At 44.8% G+C, this 27,095-nt stretch overlaps 1 protein-coding gene across 2 annotated transcripts in view; it reads right to left on the bottom strand.

The window, feature by feature from the left end:
- The window catches only part of B3GNTL1 (UDP-GlcNAc:betaGal beta-1,3-N-acetylglucosaminyltransferase like 1), a 256,114-nt gene extending 234,680 nt beyond the window's left edge, over positions 1 to 21,434 (bottom strand). For both annotated transcript variants that reach the window (XR_005454210.1, XM_038757407.1), the window contains exons 1-2: positions 21,376 to 21,434; positions 1,734 to 1,799 (exon numbers count right to left, since the gene is read on the bottom strand). Coding sequence is in view for 1 of the 2 variants with exons in the window: in XM_038757407.1 (XP_038613335.1) it covers positions 1,734 to 1,790 (57 nt within the window). In the remaining variant the exon portion in view is untranslated. The remainder of the gene's footprint in view (positions 1 to 1,733; positions 1,800 to 21,375) is intronic.
- Between the last annotated feature and the right edge of the window lie 5,661 nt (positions 21,435 to 27,095).

The raw sequence follows: 27,095 nt of genomic DNA, 5'->3' as shown, positions 1-27,095 counted from the left end.
TAGGCCCAGCAGGCTGACCTGATTTCCCACGTGTCAGTCTCAGGAGTGAACCTTGACTCGCGTGTGACAACGTGGGTCGGAAAGAAACATCCCCCTCTTTCCCCAGCAGTCTGCTTCCATTTCCTGAACAGAACGGGGGGTAAGGATACCCTATCAATCCCGACCCTTAAGCCGGCCTTGGCTGAGCTACCCTCCCAGGGCCGGCGGAAGGATCGATGAGGGCCACCCTGGTCCGCCGTCACATATGTTTCCTCTCCACCTTTTGGTCTCGCCAGTTGTTAGGGAATTAGGGAACATTCGTCAGACACCTGAGCCCTTTAAGAGCCAGTGTGCCTGGGGTATCTGAAGCAAAACCTTTGCAGGGTCTGAATAAGTTCTGCCAGAAACGTCAAAGACCACCTTACATGGGGCTTTGTGAACACGGGACAGAGCTCAGTTTCCCTAGTTGTTAACAGTGGAGAAGCAGTTTGGCCTAGTGAAAGGAGCACGGGCCTGCGAGGCAGAGGCCCTAAGTTTTAATCCTGCCTCTGGATGGCTTGCTGTGTGACCTTGGGCAAGTTGCTTCACTTCTCTGGCTTCAGTTTCCTCAACTCCAAAATGGAGATTCAATGCTACTCCCTCCTACTTAGACCGTGATCCCCATATGGGACAGAGTCTTTGTCCAAACTGCTATGCTTGTATCTCCCCCAGGGCTTAGTACAGTGCCTGGCACAGAGCAAGAGCTTAACAAATACAACAACAACAAAAAAGAATGTACTTCAAATATTCCTGAGCCAACAAGGCGTTTAGACTCTCAAAAGCTGGTTTTGTTTCAAATCCCCTAGCTTCTGGGCCAGATAAACTCAAATGGCCTTGGGTTCTTAAAAAAAACTCTGCATGCCATTAGGAATTTTATCTTTTTGGAAGTTTTTGTCACTTCTGAGTCCATTTTGTGAAGCCATTTATCGCACAATGATTAAACAGAAAAGGAAACTTCCTAAGTTAGTCATAACACTTTGGACAAAATTGGTGTTTTTCACTGGAGCTGTTTCTTCATGCTCCAAAATAAAAGGGCCCCAGATCTAAGAAAGAACCACAACCCTTGTGATAAGCTTCATAGTTTAAATGCGTGCATGTAATACTACATTGGTAGCCATCCCATAGTTTAAAAAACCATGAATTTGGCTGAATAGATACGTTTATAGCAATGGAATAAAGGATACTTGTTCTAGTGAAGACTACTTTCCCTTAGAGCCAATTACGACAAAAACAAATGTCAAATTTAATCACTGGCTTGTGCAATTGTTTTTGTAATAAGCCGTGGGTTCTGCCGTTTAAAATATAATAAACACTGAATGCAGTTATATTTCAACCCTGCTGTTAAATGGTAGTTTAGAACCTGGTATCTCCAGACCTTTTCACTCCACGGAGCATATTTCATTCTGAGTGTTCTAGTTCCAAACGACCTGCTCCAAAGCTGCCTTCAAGGCCTCCTTTGAACCTTTTTTGGAACCAAGTAAACGTGGGCCCCAAAGGATCAGAAGTTTTCCTTTCCAAGAGGAAAATCAAAATAAAGAAATGACTTCAGGCCCGTCGTAAGGAAGGCAAATTTCATGAAAGAAACTCTCCTGCTACACTGCCTGGACCAGCCCTGCGTGGAAACGTTCTGATGGCCTCAGAGAAACGTAATCGAAAATCTTGACGGGAGGAAAATCCGGGGTCGGGTTGGGGAGGAGGGAAGAAAGAGTACTCACGCTGTTTGGGTGCTGGATGGCGGCTTCGTGCTGTAATCTGACTCTCTGAGGCATCATCACGTCATCCTGCAATCAATAGGACACCATTAGTGCCCCCCGGGAAGGGGTCAGGGAACCGCTGGCTGTCCAAGCGCTTAGTACAGTGCTCTGCACATAGTAAGCGCTCAATAAATACGATTGATGATGCTGTCCAACACCCATCAGCCCCGGCTGCCTGATGAACTGCGATTTCTCTGGACACTGGTAGAGGTTTTGATGGATTTGAAGCCATCCCTGCAAATTCATGCATTCATTCAGTCCTATTTATTGAGCACTTACTGTGCGCAGAGCACCGCACTAAGTGCTTGGAAAGTACAAATCCAAATAGAGAAAGTACTCGGGGTCCTATCTTTTGACGGGGATGGGAGTCTGGAGACCGGAGTCCTGATTCCAGCCCTGTTGCTTTCCTGCTGTGACCTTGGGTGAGTCACTTGATTTCTCTGGGCCTCAGTTTCTTCAACTGTAAAGCGAGGATGAAATACCCGTTCTCCCCTCCCTCTTAGACCATGAGCCCCACCTGGGATAGGGACTGTGTCAATCAATCAATCAATCATATTTATTGAGTGCTTACTGTGTGCAGAGCACTGTACTAAGCGCTTGGGAAGTACAAGTTGGCAACATATAGAGACAGTCCCTACCCAACAGTGGGCTCACAGTCTAAAAGGGGGAGAAGTAGGAAATAGAAAATGTCAAGTAGAAAATGTATTTACCCCAGGGCTTAGCACATGCCGAGTGCTTAACAAACACCACAATTATGATTGTTACTGCCCTCTGATTACAAAATACAACGTGAGAAGCAGTGGGGCCTAGTGGAAAGAGCCCAGGCTTGGGAGTCAGTGGACCTGGGTTCTAATTCCAGGTACTCCATTTGCCTGCTGTGCGACCTCGGGCTAGTCAATTCACTTCTCTGTGCCTCAATTACGTCATCTGTAAAATGGGGATTAAGATTGTGAGCCCTATGGGAGCAGGAGCTGTACCCAGTCCAATTATCTTGTATCTACCCCAGCACTTAGTACAATGTCTGGCACTCAATAAGCCCTTAACCAATATGACAAAAAAAATTTAAATAAATAATCCACTGTCAAGGGTGTAAAAATGATGATGATGGTTACCTCCTTCCCTTCCCCACAGCACCTGTATATATGTATATATGTTCGCATGTATTTATTACTCTATTTATTAATTTTACTTGTACATATTTATTCTTATTCTGTTAATATGTTTTATTTTGTTCTCTGTCTCCCCCTCCTAGACTGTGAGCCCACTGTTGGGTAGGGACCGACTCTATATGTTGCCAACTTGTACTTCCCAAGCGCTTAGTACAGTGTTCTGCACACAGTAAGCACTCAATAAATATGATTGATTGACTGATTACTCATTAAGCACTTACTATGTACCAAGCACTGTTCTAAGCACTGGGGTCAGTACAAGTTAATCAGGTCAGATGCTGTCCCTGACCCATATGGATTTCATGGTCTAAGTAAAAAGAATAAGAATGTGCCATCTTTCCACTCTACCAATCTGACCCTGTAAGATGGGAATGGACTATGCATAAATTCTGTTCGCTGCAACCTTCAGAGACAAGGATTCCTAAAAATATGTTTATCCGCAGTGATCAAAGACCTCCCTCCACCAACTGAAGCTGAGATGGCCCAAGGCTGAAGAAACCCAATGCTTCTATTTGTTTTTAAAGTGTCATTTGACTGCAAGTGAAGCAATGTATCAGCCCTTAATTGTGAAGAAAATTAGATGGAAGATCTAGTGTCAATAGTGTATATATCACATTGCTAGACCCAATAAACAGCGGTTGAAAGCTATTTTCCGGTCAGGGTGAATGACAGTGGAAAATCCAACTTCTTGAAAGAGTGTCAAAATCTTCCAGAGAGTAAGCTTCAAAATTAAATGAGTAAACATTCCACAGGTGGCGGATTAGTAGTATTAATAGTATTTATTAAACACCAACTGTGCGTGCTTTACTATATGCTATACTGAGTTCAGGCGGGGGAAAGAAATACGACTCTGAGGAGAGATGTCATCTCTGGCTCCTGAGGGGCTCAGAGTCTAAAGAAAAGGTGGGAAGAGGTCTGGCAAAATAGCTAAAAGAATAAAAACCTCTATAAATGACAAGGATAAAGATAAATTCAAAAAGAGCAATAGCATATGGTGTCACTAGAGGAGAAGATACTCAGGCATCTACTTCAAGGGGAAGAAAAGTTTGAGGGCAGAGGAGTCAAACACAATGAAACCTCTGAGCCATTGGTAATAATACCAACAATAATCAAGCAATCAAATCAAAGGTATTTATTGAGCACTGACTGAGTGCAGAGCACTGTACTAAGTGCTTGGAAGAGTCCAAGGCATCCGAGCTGGTAGATATAATCTCTGCCCACGAGAAGCTTAGTCTAAAGGAGCAGTCAGACATTAGTATAAATCCAAAATAAGGAAAACGGGAGAGTAGAGAGCCCTGTGTGGGACAGGGCTTGAGTCCAATCTGCTTATCCTCTATCAATCCCAATGTACAGTACTTGGCACACAGTAAGCACTTAAGAAATACCAGTTATTGTTATCATTATTATTTTTATTTTCATTGTGTACATAAGAGCTGTGGGGCTGGAATTAGGACAGATATCAAGTGTTTACAGAGTACTAATCCAGGTACACGATGCACAGGAATATAAAATCATAATAACAATGATAATAATAATAACCATACTTGTTAAGCGCTCACTTGTGAGCCCCATGAAGGAAGGGACCGTGTTTAAGTCTCACCTGTGTATTGTCTCCCAGCATTGGCTGCAGTGCTTTGCACACAGTAAGCACTTAATAATACTACTACTATTACTGCAAGTACTAAGAGTTCACCGAACTCTGACATTTTATCTCATCCCTCCATCTGGATGTGGCACACCCTTCTGCACTTGTTAAGGAGTTTCTAATAATCAACGGCTTATAAGCGCTTAGTGCAGTGCTCTGCACACAGTAAGCGCTCAATAAATACTATGGAATGAATGAACCATTATCTATCCCACTTTAACATCCTCTTAGGCTGTCATCCTTTCCCTAGCTTCTGCTGGGGGAAGAGATCGCTACTTGTTTCATTCGCACGTTTGTCTTGCCGGAAATAGTATGGGTGGCTGTCAAAATCCTATGATCCCACTGGTTTCAAAAGTGTTCAAAAACATTTGGCTGGTGGCTGAAAAGACAAGAGTTGTGGAAAGGTGGACAGCATGGGAGTCGGAGAACCTGTGTCTCTCCTGGACACGTCATTTCACATGTCTGTGCCTCAGTTCCATCATCTGTAAAACAAGGATTAAATATCCTTTTTCCCTCCCCCGGAGTCTCTGAGCCCTGTGTGGGGAAGGGACTGTCTAATCTGATTATCTTGCAGTTTACCCATTGATTGGCACATAATAAGTGCTTAACAAATACCACAGTTATTATTAATCAGGTTGGACACAGTCCCTGTCCCCCCTGGGGCTCACGCTCTTAATCCCTATTTTACAGATGAGGTAACCGAGGCCCAGAGAAGTGAAATGACTTGCCCAAGGGCACACAGCGGACGTTTGGCAGACTGGAATTAGAACCCAGGTCCCTCTGTCTCCCAGGCCCAGGCTCTATCCCCTAAGCCACGCTGCTTCCCCTAAGATCTGAGGTAGATGGAAGAAAATCACGGGAAAAAGCACAGGTATTGAATCCCCTTTTTGAGATGAGGGAACTGAAGCACAGGAATGTCAAGTCTTGCCCAGGGTCACACAGCAGACAACTGGCAGAGCTGGGTTTAGAACCCAGGTCCTCTGACTCTGAGGCCCGTGCTCTTTCCACAAGGCCGTACTGATTTGAAAGAATCTGGACCTGGGAGACAGAGGAACTGGGTTCTAATCTCACCTCCCCTCCTCGCCTGCTGTGACATCTTGGGTAACTCAGCTTCTCTGTGTCTCAAATTCCTCATCTGTAAAATGACAATTCTCCCACTCCCCTCTGCATCTCCCCTCACTGTACCTCGCTCTCGCCTGTCCCGCCATCGACCTCCGGCCCACGTCATCCCCCGGGCCTGGAATGCCCTCCCTCTGCCCATCCGCCAAGCTAGCTCTCTTCCTCCCTTCAAGGCCCTGCTGAGAGCTCACCTCCTCCAGGAGGCCTTCCCAGACTGAGCCCCTTCTTTCCTCTCCCCCTCGTCCCCCTCTCCATCCCCCCGTCTTACCTCCTTCCCTTCCCCACAGCACCTGTATATATGTATATATGGTTGTACATATTTATTACTCTATTTATTTATTTATTTTACTTGTACATTTCTATCCTACTTATTTTATTTTGTTGGTATGTTTGGTTCTGTTCTCTGTCTCCCCCTTTTAGACTGTGAGCCCACTGTTGGGTAGGGACTGTCTCTATGTGATGCCAATTTGTACTTCCCAAGCGCTTAGTACAGTGCTCTGCACATAGTAAGCGCTCAATAAATACGATTGATTGATTGATTGATTGCATCTCCCAAACTTGCTCCCTTTATTCATTCCCCTTCCCAGTCCCACAGCAATTATGTCCATATCTGTCATTTAAGTGTATTAATGTCTGCCTCCCCCTTTAGATGGTAAGCTCGTTGTGGGCAGGGAATGTGTCTGTCATTTTATTGTACTCTCCCAAGCGCTTAGCACCCCACTCTGCATACGGTAAGCCCTTAACAAATACAGCTGAAAGAACAAATAAATGAATGAATGATTCAGTATCAGTTCTTTCTCCCCTATAGACCACGAGCCCCCAGGTAGGACCCAGTACATGTCCAGTCTACCTGGTATCTACCCCAACGCTCAGTACAATGCTTGGCACATTGTAAGCGCTTAATAGGTACCACGATCATGATCATTAGATGCTGCTCTTCCTTCATCTGTTCCTGTCCTACCCTGCCGGCTCCAAGCAAGAGCGTGTTTGCTCCACACTCTAAGCCAGTGAGAAGTCTTCAGATGTCAGAAATGATCCAAGGTGTCCCAAGTTGCCCCTCATAGGCACCAAGCAACTGGAGTTTTCCCAGAATCCCAGGGGGGTAGTCCTGCCTTCAGTGTAAGAGCTACTGCTGTTGCTACTTTGGACAAACAACCCCGTTATCTCCGATCCCAACTGGGAAGGAATAAATCTTTCAGGATCCAAGCCTCCTGCCAGGACTGATCCTATCAAACAGCAAACCCCAGACTCAATCACATGGGTTTTTGAAAGGCAAACTATTTATAGCTACCTCGAAACCTAATTAACCTTTGAACAGTCACCTCAGGGTAATAAATATAAGGCCCAATGGTGATACCGATCATCTATCTCAGTGATCCACTAGTTAGAATTTCCCACGCGGGCTGCTTGGTGTCAAAACATAGTCAAGATCCATACAGTATCGACAAGCCCAACTCTCAGGGCCCAAAACCCTGTGAAGGAGGAAGAAGTGCTCACCTCCAGAAGACATCTGTAGACCCAGGGGGCAGTTTGGCCTAGCAGACAGAGCCCGGGCTTGGGAGTTAGAAAGACATGTGTTCTAATCCTGGCTCCTCCACTTGTCTCCTGTGTGACCTGGGGTAACTCACTTCACCTCTCTGAGCCTCAGTTGCCTCATCGGGACAATGGGGATTAAGTCTGTGAGCCCCAAGTGAGACATGGACTGTGTCCAACCTGATTAGCTTGTATCTGCCCCAGGACTTAGTTCGGTGCCTGGCACATAATAATAAAAATAATGATAATAATAATAATGGTATTTGTTAAGAGCTCACTATGTGCCAAGCACTGTTCTAAGTGCTAGGATAGATACAAGCTAATCAGGTTGCCCCGCGTGGGGCTCACAGTCTTAATCCCCCTTTTACAGATGACGTAACTGAGGCACACAGAAGTGAAGTGACTTGACAAAGTCACACAGCTGACAAGTGGCACAGCCGGGTTTAGAACCCACGACCTCAGACTCCAAGCCCAGGCTCTTGCCACTAAGACACGCTGCTTCTCAAGCATAGTAGCGCTTAACAAATAGCATAAAAAACAAACCAACCAGAAACAAAGATACTTGCTAGAAAACTTTGCCAGTTTATAATTTCCAGGACCATGGGAGTAGTAGTAATAGTATTTATTAAGCGCTTACAGGGTTTAGAGCCCTGTCCTAAGCACTGGGAAAGAATACACAATTGCTAATTAGATCCAGTTTCTGTCCCTCAGGGGCTCACAAGCCCAGTCAAACTGGGTTTCGGTTGTCTCAGCAGTAAAATGGGGATTAAGACGGTGAGCCCTAAGTGAGACAGGGACTGTGTCCAACCTGATTAGCTTCTATCTACCCCAGCAGTACCTGGCATATAGTAAGTGCTTAACAAATACTATAAAATAAAAAATTAATTATGTGGATACGGCAGGGTGAGCTGTATCTGCCCCAGAGCAGTGCTCAACTACAATAAAGAATGAAACACCGCAATCTGTAGGACCAGTAATGGTTAACCTTCTCACTGTGCCTCAACCTTGCCTGTCTCATCACCTACCCCTAACCCATGTCCTGCCTCTGGCCTGGAACACTGTTCCTCCTCAAATTCCACAGACAATTACTCTCCTCTGCCTCAAACCTTACTGAAAGCACACCTCCTCCAAGAGCCTTCCCAGATTAAGCCCTACTTTTCCTCATCTCCCACTCTCTTCTGCATTGCCCTGGCTTGCTCTCTTTGCTCTTCCCCCGTCCCAGCCCCACAGCATTTATGTTCTTATCTGTCATTGTACTGATTCCCCCCACTACTACTAATAATAATGGCATTTATTAAGCACTTACTATGTCCAAAGCACTGTTCTAAGTGCTGGGGAGGTTACAAGGTGATCAGGTTGTCCCACGGGGGGCTCACAGTCTTAATCCCCATTTTACAGATGAGGTAACTGAGGCCCAGAGAAGTTAAGTGACTTGCCCAAAGTCACACAGCTGACAGTTGGTGGAGCTGGGATTCAAACCCATGGCCTCTGACTCCAAAGCCCATGCTCCTTCCACTGAGCCACGCTGCTTCTCTAAGACTAGACTGTACGCTCGCTGTAGGCAGGGAATGTCACTGTATATTGTTGTATTGAACTTTCCCAAGCACTTAGTACAGTGCTCTGCACACAGTAAGTGCTCAATAAATGCGACTGAATGAATAAATGAACGAATAAAGACCAAGGGTCTTCCCACTCTTCCATGACATACACAGCTCAGATAAGGCATCGAGATTCTGCTGATCCCCAGCAATTCTAACAGATAACTAGCATTTTCAACGAGTTTCTTGAAACAAAACCGTGATTGAGGAATTCCAGAAAACGTTTCTGAGCCTACATGCATTCTTTAGCTTAAATGACCACATATTTAACAGCTACTTTGCTTTAGTTTGGTTACAATAACTACAGTGTTCAGAGAGATGGTTTGTTTAAAACAAAAAGGCAATGATTTTAAAGGCTGACATGAAGAAGGGACCCTACTCTTGCCAGATGATTCTATTTTAAATCTCCCATTTCATCAGCCTTTTCATGAAAGATTGACAAGGAAACATCTAAAACAAAGGTGATTCTAAGATGTTACCAGACTGTATGCTCCTTGGGGGCAGGAAACACTCTCGGTGGCTTACCACAGAGTGCTCTGCACACAGTAAACTCAGCTTCCCAATTTGGAAGCAGCGTGGCTTAGTGGAAAGTGCACGGGGTTGGGTTCTAATCCTGGATCCTCCTCTTGTCTGCTGTGCAATCTTGGGCAGGCCACAACTTCTCTGTGCCTCAGTTACCTCATCTGTAAAATGGGGATTAAGTCCGTGAGCCCCATGTGAGACAACCTGATTGTTGTGTACCTACCCCAGAGCTTAGAAAGGTGCTTGGCACAAAGTAAGCACTTAACAAATACCATTATCATTATTATTATTATTTCAAAGGGTTCAAATCACTTACCAAAATTAAATTTTTGAAAGTATGCTGAAATACAGCCCACTTGTACAAAGTTAGAATAGACTGGATTCTTTTTGCCTTTCCCAAGAGCTATGAAGAGAAACTATCAATCAATTCCTGTGCTCCTTCTCCAGACAAAGCACTGAACTAAGCACCTGGGTCACTATTGCTTGGGTCACCTGGGTCACCCAGCACTTAGTACAGTGCCTAGTACACAGTAAGTGCTTATGTACCACAGTAATAATAATAATGGTAATTATTAATGCTAACAATAATAACTGATGACAGTGACATGCCCATAATGAAAGCTCTCCCTTCCATGAGTCATCCAAGAAAATGACTGACAAACTTTCCGCTGACAAATTCAAGAAAAGCAGACCAGGTATTAATAGTCTGCTGTAGAGGTTCAAAGGCACCTCTGACACAAACACATTAAACAGTAATAAGCAAAATTTCAATCCAAAATTAGAACAGTATAATAGCCACTCAATATAACCAGTATTTAGGGATTGTGTAGGATACACATACTTCCCGAAAACATACTTTTTTCATTTGTAAGATGGGGATTCAATCCCTGTTCCTCTCATACCTAGATTGTGAGCCCTGTGTGGGACAGGGACTGTGTCTGGCTTTATAACTTGTACCTTCCCCAACATACAAAACAGGCTTTGAGGCGGAGTAAGCGCTTAACAAATACTTCAATTATTACAGGTCTTAATTCTCCCAATTTCATTTGAATTGGGGAAGCTACGTGCTAAAAGATGGAAGAATAAAGAGGACCTGTATTCCACCCAGAAAGTCAGCAGGGAGCTCTCAGTGTGGCTTAATGGAAAGACCACAGGCTTGGGAGTCAGAGGACCTGGTTCTAATCTTAACTTCTCAATACATCAGTTTCCTCATCTGTAAAATGAGGATTAAGACTGTGAGCCCCGCATGGGGGACGATCTGAGGTAAGGTAGGAGGGGGCGAGTGATTGAGTACTTTAAAGCCAATGGTGAGGTGTTTCAGTTTGATGCGGAGGTGGATGGATGGTCAGCCATTGGAGGTTCTTGAGGAATGGGAAGACACGGACTGAATGCTTTTGTAGAAAAATGATCCAGGCAGCAGAGTGAAGTATGGAGAAAACTCCTCACTCTCGGCTTCAAGGCTGTCCATCACCTCGCCCCCTCCTACCTCGCCTCCCTTCTTTCCTTCTTCAGCCCAGCCCACACCCTCTGTTCCTCTGCCGCTAACCTCCTCACTGTGCCCCGTTCTCACCTGTCCCACCGTCGACTCCCAGCCCCTGGCCTGAAATATCCTCCCTCCGCACATCCTCCAAGCTAGCTCTCTTCTTCCCTTCAAAGCCCTACTGAGAGCTCACCTCCTCCAGGAGGCCTTCCCACACTGAGCCCCCTCCTTCCTCTCCCCCTCCCCCTCCCCATGCCCTACCTCCTTCCCCTCCCCACAGCACCTGTATATATGTTTGTATGGATTTATTACTCTATTTTACTTGTACATATTTACTATTCTATTTATTTTATTTTGTTAATATGTTTTGTTTTGTTGTCTGTCTCCCCCCTTCTAGACTGTGAGCCCGTTGTTGGGTAGGGACCGTCACTATATGTTGCCAACTTGTACTTCCCAAGCACTTAGTACAGTGCTCTGCACACAGTAAGTGCTCAATAAATATGATTGAATGAATGAATGAAAGTATGGGACTGGAGTGGAGAGAGGCAGGAGGCTGATAGAATCATCAGAGTGGGATAGGATAAGTGCTCGGAACAGTGTTGTGGAGGTTTGGATGGAGAGAAAAGGGCAGGTTTTAGCCTTGTGAGTGTAGGTGTGATGAAGGAAAGGTAAAGAGAAAAGCATCGGAGAGGGAGAAAAGGAGAGAGAGGGTGATAGAAGGAGAGAGATATTAAAGTACAAAGTCTACATTCCAAAGAGGTTATCCCAAGGTGGATCTGTTTCAGCAATCTTTTCTTCCACAACTAGGGTGTATTCAAAATTCAAGAGCATTCACTGGCCCTAATTTATCCAGTGTTCCTGGCCTGGCCCAAATTCCATGATAATAACCACCTAAAAATCTTGCCTGGCTTCCTAAAAAACAATTCAATCAGTTCAAGTCCAAATAGTAACCTGATTAATGGCAAATTATTCTTTCCTTTTGGATCAGAGATCATTTCTGAATTTAAAGGTCTTGTTCTCTTACGGTCGAGTATTCAAAACTGAACTGCAAAGATACACAATCGTTTTCTTGGCTTTTTAACATTTTAAACCTGATTTTCAAATTGTGTGGTTGGTGGAGAAGCGAGGGACCTGCCATTTTGTTGCGAGGGAGAGAGGGGGAAAAGCTGTTCAGTAATCTCTCAGCTAATCTTTGAACATTTAAATTCCTTGAGGGTATTCTATTATGTTCTCTCAAGTGTTGATACAGAGCTCTGCACACAGAAGAAGCCAAAGATTGATTGGCTTTATTTTTTCTAATGGCCTTTGTTAAGCACTTACTACGTGATAAGCACTGGGGTAGATATAAGCTAATCAGGTTGGGCACAGTCTCTGTCCCACATGGGGCTCACAGTCTTAATTCCCATTTTACAGATGAGGTAACTGAGGCCCAGAGACATGAAGTGCCTGGCACATAGGAGGTGTTTAACAAATGCCATTTTTTTAAAAAGGGATTCCTCCCTCCTCAACAACATTCAGAAAACATTCAAATGCAATTTGAAAATTTAAAAAGCATTATTGTGTTTTTGCAAGGCCGGGGGTTGGTGGGGAGGGATGTGAATCTCAAATTCTAACTATTTTAGGCCACTCCCTGGAAAATTATTTCCTTCCCAAGTTACCAAGGGCTTGGGCTCACCTTGAATAACATTCTGCAGGGCTTGCCAGTACGAATCACTCTTCCCGGATTTTCATCCAGATAGCCTCACGTTCAATGCGACTGAGCGTAAATCACTGTCAAATGGATCTCAAAGTCAGGGGGTCAACCCCTTCCTTCGGATTCACAGGCTTGAAAGAGTGAAAATATTTTATAGCTCATTAACACCTGGGGCCCTTGCCCCATTAAAAGAAAAGGCCTCCCTTTTAATGGCAGTTAACGAGAGGCTGGGCTGGCCAAAAATAACAAGTTACGAGGACGGTAAAAAAAAAAACAAAAAACAAATGGCTGCTGTGTGCTTAATTGAAAACTAACTTTAAGGCTGGAAAGTCAAAAACACTCCATCAAACACAGAGAGCTCGGTGTCTCATACCTTCTACCCAGAGCCCGGATTAGGCTTCGTTGTGATATTTGCATTGTTCAGAGCTCGAAAATTCATTGACTGAAAAGAAACAACCAGAAGGTTCATGGAAGCTTGAAGGTCCACTCTGTGTTTAATAGAAATGGGAATATGGTGTATTTTAAGCTGAAAAGGAAGGAGGCTCTTTGCTTTTTGGTGAGGTTTTAGTTGTTCGACGGGCGGTGAAAGTCAAGGTGTCAAAACCCAAATGACGAACGTTTGGCATGATCCTTCCATTTATAACCTCGCCTGCTTCGCCTATAAAATGGGTTTGGGACTCCCAACCCATTTGTCAGGTGCTTTATGATACCTAGATGAAAAGTGGGGTGTAATTAAAGGGGAAATCAGCTGAGACCCATGAAACTTTCATAGAGTTTCTGGATCCCTCCCTGCCTGTTTCCTCGTGGGTTTTGTCATTGGCTTTTTTAATGGTATTTGTTAAGCGCTTACCATATGCCAGATACTGTTCTAAGTGCTGGGGAAGATGCACAGTAATCAGGTCAGACAGAGTCCCTCTCCCACGTAGGGCTCTCAGTCATTCATTCAATCATATTTATTGAGCGCTTACTGTGTGCAGAGCACTGTACTAAATGCTTGGAAAGTACAATTCAGCAATAAAAAAAGACAGTCCCTGCCCACACCTTCCCACAGCTATTAATTCCCACCCTATCTTTGCCTACAGCAGAGGTGGCAGTGAGTAAACAACTAAATAATAATAATAATATTAGTGGTATTTGTTAAGCACTTAGTATGTGTCAAGCACTGTACTTAGCACTGGGGCAGATACAAGATTATCAGGTCCCACATGGGGCTCACACTGTAAGTAGGAGAGAGGACAGATACTGAATCACCACTTTACAGATAAAGGAAAGTGAAGCACAGAAGAGTGAAGTGACTGGCCCCAAGTCACCCAGCAGGGGAATAGCAGAGGTGGGATTAGAACCCAGGTCCTGACTCTGGGCCCGTGCCCTTTCCACTAAGGTCACGCTGCTTATCTTTGCATTGTACTCTCATTCATTCATTCAATCATATTTATTGAGTGCTCACTGTGTGCAGAGCCCTGTGTTGAGCACTTGGGAGAGTACAATATAACAATGAACATACACATTCCCTGCCCACAACGAGCTTACAGTCTAGAGAGGGAGACCGACATTAATATAAAGAAATTATAGAAATATTTACCTGCTAAACCCAAGCAACAGTTTCTCTAAGCCTCGTAGGCTGGGCTCCAGACAAGGCTGTCTGTCCCTCTCACAGCCTGCACCTATGCAGCCGGGACTTCTCAATGTACCTCCCAGAATTCCCAACTTTTTTTAATGGTATCTGTTGAGCGCTTACTATGTGCCAAGCACTGTACCTGAAACAGCTGAAGAAAAAGCCTTCGCAGTTGAGATGGAAATGGCCTTGGTCCGCTTTGAAATTAAAGGAGCACTAGCAGTCAAGCGTGAGAGGAAATTTGGTTATACAAACAGAAAGAGAATCCCCTTCAAGGAAAAGGTCCAGGGACCCCAGAAATATGTTTGATCACATACCCCAGGGCAAAATGATTTCATTTGGGTTCACTCTGGTGGAGGAAATTCCTCAGGAAAAAAAAGTTGGAACTTCCTGGAAATATCTTTCTACATATATAGACAAGTCACTCTTCCAGGTGTTAATAAAAATAATAACGATACTTGTTAAGTGCTTACTCTGTGCCAAGCACCCTCATAAGCACTGAGGTAGATAACAAGTTAAGCAGGTTGGACACAGTCCCTATCCCACATGGGGCTCACACCCTTGGTCCCCATTTTCCAGATGAGGCAATTGAGACCCAGAGAAACGAAGTGACATCCACGGTCACACAGCAGATGAGTGGTGGAGTCGGAATTAGAACCCAGGTCCTTCTGACTCCAGGCCCGTGCTCTATCCATTAGGCAAGACTGCTTTCCCTGTACTGAAACCATCCTTGGTTGAGAAAAAGTACACGTTGAAAATACATCGACAAATATTTTTCCCTGAAGCAATGAAATTAGTTTAGCGTGGCATTACCCGGGGTCACATTCTTCAGTCCCTTGCATGGCTCCCATTTGGGTTTCTCTGAGTCACAACCGCTACAGCTCAATGCCCTAGAATTTCCCTAAATGCATACAAATTAAATGTTTCCATGAAGTCCAGTTCCAGCTCTAAAATGCCATGGCTACACTCAGCTCCTACTCAATAGAAACCTGTAATTTTCTTGCCTCCCGTACACTTGCCTATAATGGTCCCCTCCCAGCATTCTTTGGGCACCTCTGAACAGTTGTCCAAATGTTCTCTTCATCTGGTTCCTGATTTTACTTTCTGGAAAGCAATGTGGCCTAGTGGAAAGAGCCCGGTCCTGGGAGGCAGAGGACCTGTGTTCTAATTCCGCTCCGCCACTTCTCTGCTGTGTGACCTCGGGCAAGTCACTTCACTTCCCTGGGCCTCAGTTCCCTCATCTGTAAAATGGGGATGATGGTGATGGCATTTGTTAAGTACTTACTATGAGCAAAGCACTGTTTTAAGCGCTGGGGGGATACAAGGTGATCAGGTTGTCCCACGTGGGGCTCACAGTCTTAATCCCCATTTTATAGATGAGGGAACTGAGGCTCAGAGAAGTGAAGTGGCTTGCCCAAGGTCACACAGCAGACAAGACATGGGGTCCCACATGGGATAAGGACTGTGTCCAACCTGATCAGCTTGTCTCTACCCCAGCGCTTAGAACAGTGCCTGGCACCCAGTAAGCGATTAAGACCTTAGATGTTTAGACTGTGAGCCGTGGGTCAGGGATGGTGTGCAACCTGAGTATCTGGAATCTACCCCAATGCTTAGTACAGTGCTTGGCACATGGTAAACTCTTAACAAATACCACAATTACCATTATTACAACTCTTTACAGAAGTTGGACTACTGGTGATAAAAAATAAGTTTAAGATACTTGCTGTACTTATCTGAGTTCCTACTCAATAGATTATTGTGTCTGAGCCTTTTGTATTCTTTCCAAACATGTTTTTGTCCTATAAAACTTTTCACTGGGGCAGGAGGAATTGGTATAGTTACCAAAGCAGTTGGCGGTTTATCAATAAATGTATTCAGGGGAAAATGATGATCTGATTTGAAGGGTCTTCGATGCCGTGACTTCATTTGCTAGACACCAATATTTATTACCTTGATGGTTCGCTACCCACTGAGATGATCCATTTGCCAAACATACGGAAACACTCGTATAATAATTTTGGTATTTGTTAAGCACTTACTACGTGCCAAGCACTGTTCTAAGCGTATGGAGTATGTTTTGCAGTTGATGTATTTCCTCAATGTCGCCTTACATAAACCTTCCGAAGTCAAGCACCCGGCTGAATGTCATAGCTTTCGACATCTAATTCTCTTTTGCTATTACTTCGTGCTTTGGTCTTGCAAGAGTCATTGCCCTTGGGGACTTCAGTTTCCTTAGCGATAAGTCGAAGTTGTGTGCTTCCTGCTGACCTCAATTCTAACTGCTCAACTAATTGTGCATTTAAGACTACAGGGTCTCCGTGTCTTGTGAATCACTCCTTTCTCTTTCACTTGCCATTTGAGTGAAAAGCACCTCAATTCACGAGGAACTGAATTGATTGTCTTTCTTTAGTAGTAATAATAATTTGATTATTATGATTTGTATTAGTAATAATCACAAGAGTTGTGGTATTTTATAAGTGCTTACTATGTGGCAGGCACTGTACTAGGCACTGGGGTAGATACAACATAATCACACAACACGTGGGGCTCACATTCTAAGTATGAGGGAGTGCAGGTTATGCAGATATGCAGATGAGGGCATTTCGCACCTCTGTCATCAACCTCAATCTCACCGCTGACCCCTCGCCCACGTCCTCTCTCTAACCTGGAACTCCCTCCCCCTTCACATATGATAGACCACCACTTTCCCCACCTTCAAAGCCTTATTAAAATCACCCTTTCCCCCTACTCCCTTTCTGTGCTTAGATCTACTGCATCAGCCTCCTTTCTGACCGCCCAACCTCCTCTCTCTCTCCACTTCAGTCCACACTTCATTCTGCTGTCCGGATGATCTTTTTACAGAAACGTGCAGAGCATATCACCCCCCTCCTCAAAAATCTCCAATGGTTGCCTATCAACCTCCGTATCAAGCAAAAACTCCTCATTATTGGCTTCAATAGCACCCCTTCTTACCTCACCTCCCTTCTCTCCTTCTACATCCCAGCCCACACACTCTGCTCCTCTGGTGCTAACCTTTTCACTGGGCCTCCATTTCACTTGTCCCGCCGTCGACCCCGGCCCACGTCCTACTTCTGCCCTGGAATGCCCTCCCTTTTCAAATCTGCCAATTCCATTTCCCCCCTTCAAAGCCCTACTGAAGGCTCACCTCCTCCAAGAAGCCTTCCCAGACTAAGCCCTCTTTTGCCTCTGCTCCCCCTCCCCTCCGTGTCACCCCGACTCGCTCCCTTTGCTCTACCTCTCCCGCCCCACAGCACTTGTGTATCTATGCATATATCTATAATTCTATTTATTAATATCAATGCCTGTTTACTTATTTTGATGTCTGTCTCACCACTTCTAGACTGTAAGACCGGTGTGGGCAGGGATCGTCTCTCTTTATTGCTAAATTGTACTTTCCAAGTGCTTAGTACAGTGCTCTGCACACAGTAAGGTCAGAGAAGCAGCGTGGCTCAGTGGAAAGAGCACGGACTTTGGAGTCAGAGATCATGGGTTCGTATCCCAGCTCTGCCAATTGTCAGCTGTGTGACTTTGGGCAAGTCACTTCACTTCTCTGTGCCCCAGTTCCCTCATCTGTACAATGGGGATGAAGACTGTGAGCCTCCTGTGGGACAACCTGATCTCCTTGTAACCTCCCCAGCGCTTAGAACAGTGCTTTGCACATAGTAAGCGCTTAATAAATGCCATCATTATTATTATTACTATAAATACGATTGAATGAATGAATGAATACCCTAAGAAAGCCGAGATAGCTCAGTTGGGAGAGCCATAGACTGAAGATCTATAGGTCCTGGGTTTTTTCCGGAAATTCTTCCCCCTCTAGACTGCATGTTCACTGTGGGCAGGGAATGTGTCTGTTTATTGTTATATTGTCATCTCCCAAGCACTTAGTATAGTGCTCTACACAGAGTAGGTGCTAAATAAATATGATTGACTGGCTGACTTGATAACCACTCACCCTCAGCATTTTATGCACATATCTGTGATTTATTTATTCATTTATTTATATTAATGTCTGTCTACCCCCTACCCTGCAAAGTCCTTGTGGGCAGGGAACATGTCTACCAATTCTGTTGCATTGTATTCTCCCAAGCGCTTGTACAATGAACTCTCAATAAATACCACTGATTGATTGATAGAGGTAAGAATTGAAGCCAAGAAAGTGTAAAATGACAAAGATCACAGCCTTGAGGATTACCCACATTCACTCATTCATTCACTTGCATTTATTGAGCACTCGCTGAGTGCAAAGCACTGTACTAAGCACTTGGGAGAGTACAATTTAACACCAGACACATTCCCTGCCCACGACGAGCTCATAGAAAGGGGGGAGGTGGAGAAATGACCATTTTAGCAATAATTCCCTTAAGCTGCCATTTGTAATATGGACTTGGGTCCATCTCTACTTCGAATCCTTCAAAAGAAAATGCAAATGACTGTGAAGATCATCCATGGCTGTGCGTATGACAAACGCCAATCTCTAACCACAGTCCTCACCCTACTGTGCACACACAAAGATTGTCTTTTATTACATTGTACTCTCCCAAGTGCTCAGTACAGCGCTCTACACATAGTAAGCATTCGATAAATACCACTGATGAGGAGATGAGGAAACTGTGGCACAGAGAAGCTCAAACAGCAGCCAAGTGTAGAAGCACGGTGGTCTAGTGGCTAGACACAGGCCTGGGAGTCAGATGGACATGGGTTCTAATCCTGGCTCAGCCACTTGTCGGCTGTGTGACCTTGGGCAAGTCTCTTCACTTCTTTGGGTCTCAGTTATAATAATAATGACATTTGTTGGGCACTGTTCTAAGCGCTGGATCTCATCTGTAAAAGGGGGATTAAGATTGTGAGCCCCATGTAGGGCAGGGACTGGGTTCAACCTGATTAACTTGTATGTCCCCCAGTGCTTAGTACAGTGCCTGGCACATAGTAGGTGCTTAACATATACCATTAAAAAAAAAAGTGGGCGGATTAGATTAGAGCCCTGATTCTCTGATTCCCACCACTCTGCTCTGTCCATTATACCAGGTTCAGCAACCTAGCTCTGGCATACAGATGGCAAAAGATGGGGGCTAGTTCAGAGCAATATTTGCCAACATCACAGCCCGCAAACCCTGTTCTGTCTCTGCATTGCTTGCGGTTCTTCCACGCAAACTGCCAATGGGGAAAGCCCAAGCTCTCTTACTTCCCCACAGAATCTACTCAACGACCCACTATCATGCCCGCAGATGGTACATCGCCAGACAGCCTCGAGTCCAACAGCAGGGAAAAATCCCACCCGGAGAAGATTCTTTATGGTGGGACCGCAATCTCTCAGTTGGAAAATAAATGCCCGCAAAGACGTGGGCTAGTTCAGATCAACATCTGACAAGTGCTCGGCAGTGGGTTAAGTTGCCCCCTTCAAGCTGTTCAACTGAGAAAGCCTGTCTAGGTTGTGTGAAAGTGGTCACGCATGCAAGGACTTGGGCAACAAGGAGTGGTGTGCTCTCAGAGTTGGGTGGGGGGGGACTCGGACTGTCACTTCTGGAATCCCAGGGTGACATTTACCACTCACCCTAAAATGCCACTTCCCCCTCCCACGCGTCACTGAAAAGGTTAGGCAAGAACAGAGTGTTACTCCATTTACCCGCTGCAGAGAAACCACGTGTAATTCTACCTAACAAGCAACATGGCCTAGTGGAAAGGGGCCTGCTGGGTGACCTTGGCCAAGTCATTTAACTTCTCTGGGCCTCAGTTCCCTCACCTGCAAAACGGGGATTCAATACTTGCTCTCCCTTGCCTTGGCTTCTTTCGGTAGTGTGGCAAGTGCCAAGAGAATAAGTTTGGAGTCTGGCGTATTCTTTGTTCTGGCGTATTCTTTGTTCTGTCTATTCCCGATGTGGCCGCAGAGCTGTTTGTGAGCCATGAACCACTGTCCGGCTACTCGGTGGGGCTCATGATGCCCAAGTTGCTCACAGAAAGGGCAGTTCTTTGCCTTAAACCATCAGGCCTCACAGTGAGATAAAGAAATTTGTCACCTGAGGCCAGGAACGATCGAATGAATGTGTGTCTAAGCTCGTTATGGGCAGGGAATTATGGGCAGGGAACATCTCTGTGAATTCTGTTGTACCAGGATAGCAGGAGGAGGAAGGAGAAGGGGTGGAGAAGCTCTGGGGATGGAGAAGTGGGAGGTTTAGTCGGGACGGGGATGGAGAGAAGGCCAGGCGACTGTACGCTCGTTGTGGGCAGGGAACGCTTCTGCCAACTCTGTTGTATTGTATTCTCCCAAATGCTCAGTTCAGTGCTCTGCCCATAGTATGGGCTCAATAAATACCACTGATTGACTGATTGTCAAGTCACTTGGTTTCATGTATAAAACTCATCTGGCTTTATGTTTCTCTCCCATCCTTCTTCCCCTTTCCAGAATGCAAGTATGGGTCTGCCTTGATTCGACTTTCTGTGTATATCCCTAATTACCTTAGGCACACTCAATGGTTTTCAAGCAATCCCTCAATTGATCCGTCAATGGCATTTATGGAGGACTTACTATGCACAGAGCACTTGCACTAAGCGCTTGGGAGATACATTACAACGGAGCTGGTAAACACATGCCCTGCCCACAAGGAGCTTACAATTAAGAAGACGACACAGACATTAATATAAATAAATAAATAAATAATGGATAGGTACATAAATGCTGTGGGTTTTGATAGGAATGTCTTTGATGGTGCGATTACTTCCTGTGGGAACCTGACCCACAGTTCCCTGCCTGACCCACGGAGTTCCAAATAATAATAATAATAATAATGGTATTTGGTAAGCACTTACTATGTGCCAAGCACTGGGGTAAATGCAAGGTAATCAGGTTGCCCCCCATGGGGCTCATAGTCATGGCTTCCCCATTATGGACGAAAACCTCAATGCTTTGGCACTATTTTTGTTTTTCCATTATTTTAAATTGGCTCACCGGGGAGAACAACAAAGACCAGTGAGGACAATAATAATTATTATTTATAATGATGATGATAATTGTTAAGCACTTACAGTACAGAGCAGAACATTTCCCTCAGTTGCATGTTAACTAAAGCTAACCCTCTGGCTGCCAAACAAATATAAATTAATCAGGGGTGAACAGACAATCTGGAATTAAGGAGAGACTAAGAGAGCAGAAATCAGTGAGGACAAACAATTCAACTACTGCATCAAAAAAGTAATAGATGGCTACTTACTGAATCCAGAAAGCAAAGGTAAGTCCCCGAACTCTGTTTTATTGCTTGATTTTTAGCATATCCAACTGCAAAAAAAAAAAGGCAGGGGGAGGAAGAGTATTATTATTATATTCCTAAAATATGCATGTTTTTCAGAGGGGGATCGTCATCTAAGACTTCCTTGTGGTGGTTCTGCTAGGAGGAGGGGACTGTGAGCCCACTGTTGGGCAGGGACTGTCTCTATATGTTGCCAATTTGTACTTCCCAAGCGCTTAGTACAGTGCTCTGCACACAGTAAGCGCTCAATAAATACGATTGATGATGATGATGATGATGTTGGTAGGCAAGGCCTTGAAATGGGGACAGTGTCAAAGTATTAATAATCCTAAAATTCAGAAAAATCCCCTACCCACTCTCCCACCCACCAACCTCCAAACCCACTCTCTCCATTCCATCCATTAGTCCATACGTTCTGTCAAAGCTGGGTTCCCTCATTGTTTTTAGGGTATTTATTAAGCGCTTACTATGTGCCAGGCACTGTACTAAGTGCTGGGGTAGAAACAAGCTAATCAGGTTGGATACAGTCCCTGTCCCACATGGGGCTCACAGTCTTAATCCCCATATTTCAGATGAGGGAACTGAGGCACCGAGAAGGTAAGTGACTTGCCCAGGGTCACACAGCAGAGCTGGGATTAGAACCCAGGTCCTCTGATTCCCAGGCCCACGGTTCTTTCCAATAGGCCATGCTGCTTCTCTATTCCTGTCTTTTCAGACAAACTCCTCTCCTTAGGATTTTCTTCCTGTTTTTCTTTTGTTTCTATCCTTCCACTGTAACCTACCTCTTAATCTCCTTTGTCTTGGGTCCTGTTCCCTGTTCCCTGCTTCTTTGCCCTCTTATCTTTCCCTACTTTTGTTGTTTCTCCCTTTATTCTCCTTGTTGACTCTTGGTTTATTTTGAGTCCTGCATTTTTTTGTTTCTCTCCTCTCTCCTGTATTTTCCCTCTCCTGCCCTTTGTCCTCCCTCCTTTTCTCTTTCCTGAGCTGATTTTTTTTTTCCATTTCCCCCACTCCCTGCTGGTCATTTTTGGTGGCTGTGACTTCCTAGCACCCCATTCCACCTCGAAGCCCCTGGGTACCTTTTGTCTTTACCAAGAGCTGGTCCCGGGGATAGGAGAGACGGAGCAGCATGGCTCAGTGGAAAGAGCCCGAGCTGTGGAGTCAGAGGTCATGGGTTCGAATCCCGGCTCCGCCAACCGTCAGCTGTGTGACTTTGGGCAAGTCACTTCACTTCTCTGGGCCTCAGTTACCTCATCTGGAAAATGGGGATGAAGACTGCGAGCCACCAGGGGGACAACCTGATCACCTTGTAGCCTCCCCAGTGCTTAGAACAGTGCTTTGCACATAGTAAGCACTTTAAAAATGCCATCATTATTATTATTATTTCTCTGTCCTTATCCAGAGGCCATAATAATATTTGACCAAATCCTCTAAGTGTTTCCTACATAGCAACTCCAGAAACCATGACTTCCTCTCTATCCAAGCTGCCACCATGTTGGTCCAAGCCCTGGTCATATCCCCATGTGACTTCTGCACAGACTCCTCACAAACCTCCCCACCTTAAGCCTCTCCCCGCTCCAGTCCGCACTTCACTCGGCTGCTTGGACAATTCTTCTCAAACACTGCTTCTGACACATCTCCCTTCAGCTCAAAATTATTATTGTTATGATTATTATATTTGTTAAGCGCATTACTATGTGCCGGGCACTGTACTAAGCGCTGGGGTAGATGCAGGCAAATCGGGTTGGACAGATTGGACAGGTTAAGCCCCTTCTCTGCCCCACCACCCTTCCCACATGGCCTTAGTTGGCGTATTCATTCATTCATTCAATCGTATTTAGAGCCCGGGTTTCGGAGTCAGAAGATCATGGATCCTAATCCTGACTCCACCACTTGTGTGACCTTGTGCAAGTCACTTCACTTCTCTGTGCCTCAGTTGGCTCATCTGTAAAATGAGGATTTAGACTGTGAGCCCCCATGGGATAGGGATTGTGTCCAAACCGATTTACTTGTATCCACCCCAGAGCCTAGTACAGTGCCTGGTGCATAGCAAGCGCTTAACAAATGCCATCATTATTATTCGTTATTATTAAAACGTACCCCTTGTGCCCTGCCCAGCGTGACTTTTCCATTTTACATGTCATTTTCCATCACTCCCATCTGCAGTTCCCCTCAACCCCATCCATTCCCCACTGAGGATTCCCCCTTCCCTTCCCTCTCCCTCAGAACGACTTTTTATTTGTTTTGGGTTTTTTAACATGTCGGCCACAGCTGGCACCTTCCCTGGGCAAGTGGAATGGGGGGGGGGGGGGTGAGGGGGAACGGCACGGGGGGCGTCTACTACCAGGTCTCCTCCAGCCCCCCGTCCCAGTCTTGCCTGGTCCCAGAGGCCAAGACCCAAGTCAGGGAGGAGGCCAGCTGTGGCCCAAAAAACAGTCCAAAGAAAGAGAGGAAAAGGCGGTGCTGTGAGATGGGAGAGAAAGATGAGAGGACCGTGGGGATGGAGGGGAGGATTTGGGAAATTGGAGTGTGTGGAAAATGGGGGGAAAAAAAAAAAGCTGCAGCGGGGGAGTTTTGAAGTTCTGAAGATCAGCACTTGGAGGGAGAGCGTTAGTGTCCAAGAGGACGGGAGGCGGGGGGAGACTTAGAACTTACCTGATCACCACCCCCTAAAGATGCCAGTATGGCACCGTGACAATTTTACTTGGTGTATAAGGAAAATCCGCCTCGCTGGGGTGGAACTGATGGATTACCAATTGCAGCAGAAACAGCTGCAACTAAGTCTGCATCCTCAATGACATCAATGAGAAGCAAAGCAAACATAAGGAAGGAGGAGTCAATCAAAAGATGACTACCCTTGCAAAAAAAAAAAACTGCAGGAATAAGTGAAAAGAGACTAAAATGTTCCCGCTTTCATCCTTAAAATCTACCTTTTTAGAAAGGAAACTAGCCAAGCTTTTGGTTCCCCGGCCTCCGGATTCCATAACTTGCACAAGATTTTGGTTCCAAAGTTGCTTATGATTGTCATGTTTGAGAAGGAAAAAATAAATACATTAATTTGTAGAATTACAAGAGATTTTGCTCACTATGGAAACTAGACATTAAAAGGGGGTTTCTCACAATGTGTCTTGTGTTTAGCAAAGGCAAAGAATCTGCTTTAATATTATTGTATGGAGGGAAGTCAAATGTTTGTGCCAGAGCTCAGTGTTTGGTGAGACCTTCTCCCTTTGTGAAGAAAGCCCGTCACCATGGTCACAGCAGTAAAAACTTAAGCCTCAGTGAGATATTAACATTCCTCACTCTTGGACAGAAGAGGAGGGTTTGGGGTTTTTTGTTTTTTTTTTTCGGGGGGGGGGGGGCTGGGGGCTGTGGGAGAGAGCAAGTGACCCTTCCTTTTCTGCTTTCTTTCCTTTTTCATGATCGAAAAGAATCATCAATAAATCCTAATCCCATTTAAATAGCCCAGTATTCTTGAAAATGGATACAGTTTGCTTTCCATCATGAACCAAAACAGCTCCTCATCTTTAACAGCTGCTGCTTTTCTAGAGGCATGATTTCTTCCCAGGGATTTCCAATTATACATCGATTATATATTATATAAATGAATCCTTAATGTAAGATTCTGATCAACGACTATCCAAACTTAAGAGGCTAGAAATCTCCCTGTTTGGGCAAAACTTCAACACTGTTCACACAATAACCCATTTCTCAAAACAAATGATTGTCCTTTGTCATAAGTTGCCAGGTTTATAAACCCAATTTGGCTCAAATTTAGTTTGAGTCCAGGGAAACTTTTTTTTGACAGCTACAGTGGAAAGAACACCAGTCTGGGAGTCAGAGGACCTGGATTCTAATCCTGACTCTGCTACTTGCCTTCTCTGTGACCCTGAGCCCCATGTGGAACAAGGACTGTGTCCAACCTGATTACCTTGTATTATAATAATAATAACAATAATAATAATAATAATAGCATTTATTAAGTGCTTACCTTGTGCAAAGCACTGTTCTAAGTGCTGGGGAGGTTACAAGGTGATCAGGATGTCCCACAGGGGGCTCAAAGTCTTACTCCTCATTTTACAGATGAGGTAACTGAGGTACAGAGAAGTGAAGTGACTTGCCCAAAGTCACACAGCTGACAATTGGCAGAGCTGGGATTTGAAACCATGACCTCTGACTCCAAAGCCTGTGCTCTTTCCACTGAGCCACGCTGCTTCTCATCTACTCCAACGTTTAGAACAGTGCTAGGAACACTTGCTAGCCAATGCCCAAGCTAGGAATGGAGTAGTTATGCCTCTGCTTCACTCTCCCTCCCATAGGTGAGACTGGTAGATAATAATAATAATAATAATAATCATGGTATTCGTTAAGTACTTACTAAGCAAATCGGGTTGGACACAGTCCCTGACCCACGAAGGGCTCACAGTCTCAATCCCCATTTTACAGATGAGGTAACTGAGGTACAAGGTAGATAGATGACTTGCCCAAGGTCACACAGCAGACACATGGCAGAGCCGAGATTAGAACCCATGACCTTCTGACTCCCAAGCCCGTGCTCTATCCACTACGCCATGCTGTTTCTTTATCCCTATCATTATCATTATTATAACTATTAATGTACCTGTTAAGTACTTAGTATTGGCCAAGCACTATTCTAAATACAGGGAGAGATACGAGTTAATCGGATCAGACATAGTCCCTATCCCTCATGGGGTTCACATTGTAAGTGGGAGAGAACTAGGCACTCAATCTCCTATTTACAGATGAGGAAACTGAAGCACAGAGTAGTTAAGTGACTTATCCGAGGTCAAACAGCAGGCAACTGGCAGAGCCGGGATTAGAACCCAGGTCCTCTGACTCCCAATCAAAGGGCACTGCTGATGATATCGCTGGTAACTCGCCCAGCAGCAGGGGAGACAAAGCGGTCAGGCCCACAGTCTTTTCAAAGGCTTGTACTGACTGCCTGGACGTAATGAGGTCAAATTCACTTCCAGGTCACTGGGAACAACAATGCTGTTTTTCTCCCTTCACTCCCTACCAAACCCAACTCAATTCCCAGGATAGTTGTTAGGATCAGATGTCTGAGAGCCCCTTAAATCTTGAGGCAAGATTAGACTTAAAAGACAGAATAATGCCCATAGGACAAAGAAACCTGCTTACTATGCATATGGCCGAGGCTAATTTCTACCTTCTATTTGTTAGCTGAGAGCTGCCCTCAGGTGAAATCTAGAGAAGCTCTAATACGTTTTCCTTTTAGAAAAGGAATGAAAGAAAGGCTAGTAACTCACTTCAACGCTGTAAATTAATTTAGAGCCTTTTAATTTTCAACTAGAAAAAGAGAGCGAACAGAGAGTCCTACATCGGTATTTTAACAGCACAAAGGAAGTTAGAACAGAACTTGTTCCCAACTGTCCTTTAGAGACACGTGTCTGAAAGATTTAAACAAAGGACTACAGGAAAACCCTAATCTTTTCCAGCAAAGATTAAACAATGGCCGTCAGTGAAACTTCAATGATGTCCAGTAGCCTGGAAGGAGTTGGGAAATGCATAACCGCACTGTGGATTTAATCCTAAACGTATTACAAGTTCAGAAATTTGAAATAGCTGGGATTTATTTCCAGTTACAACCAACTGCCATTACACAATAGTTGTTGTTTCTTATTTTAACATTTGTTATGTGCTTACTA

This window comes from Tachyglossus aculeatus, chromosome 15, assembly GCF_015852505.1.
Source record: "Tachyglossus aculeatus isolate mTacAcu1 chromosome 15, mTacAcu1.pri, whole genome shotgun sequence".
Taxonomy (NCBI): Eukaryota; Metazoa; Chordata; class Mammalia; order Monotremata; family Tachyglossidae; genus Tachyglossus; species Tachyglossus aculeatus.
This window is presented reverse-complemented; position numbering and strand designations above follow the sequence as displayed.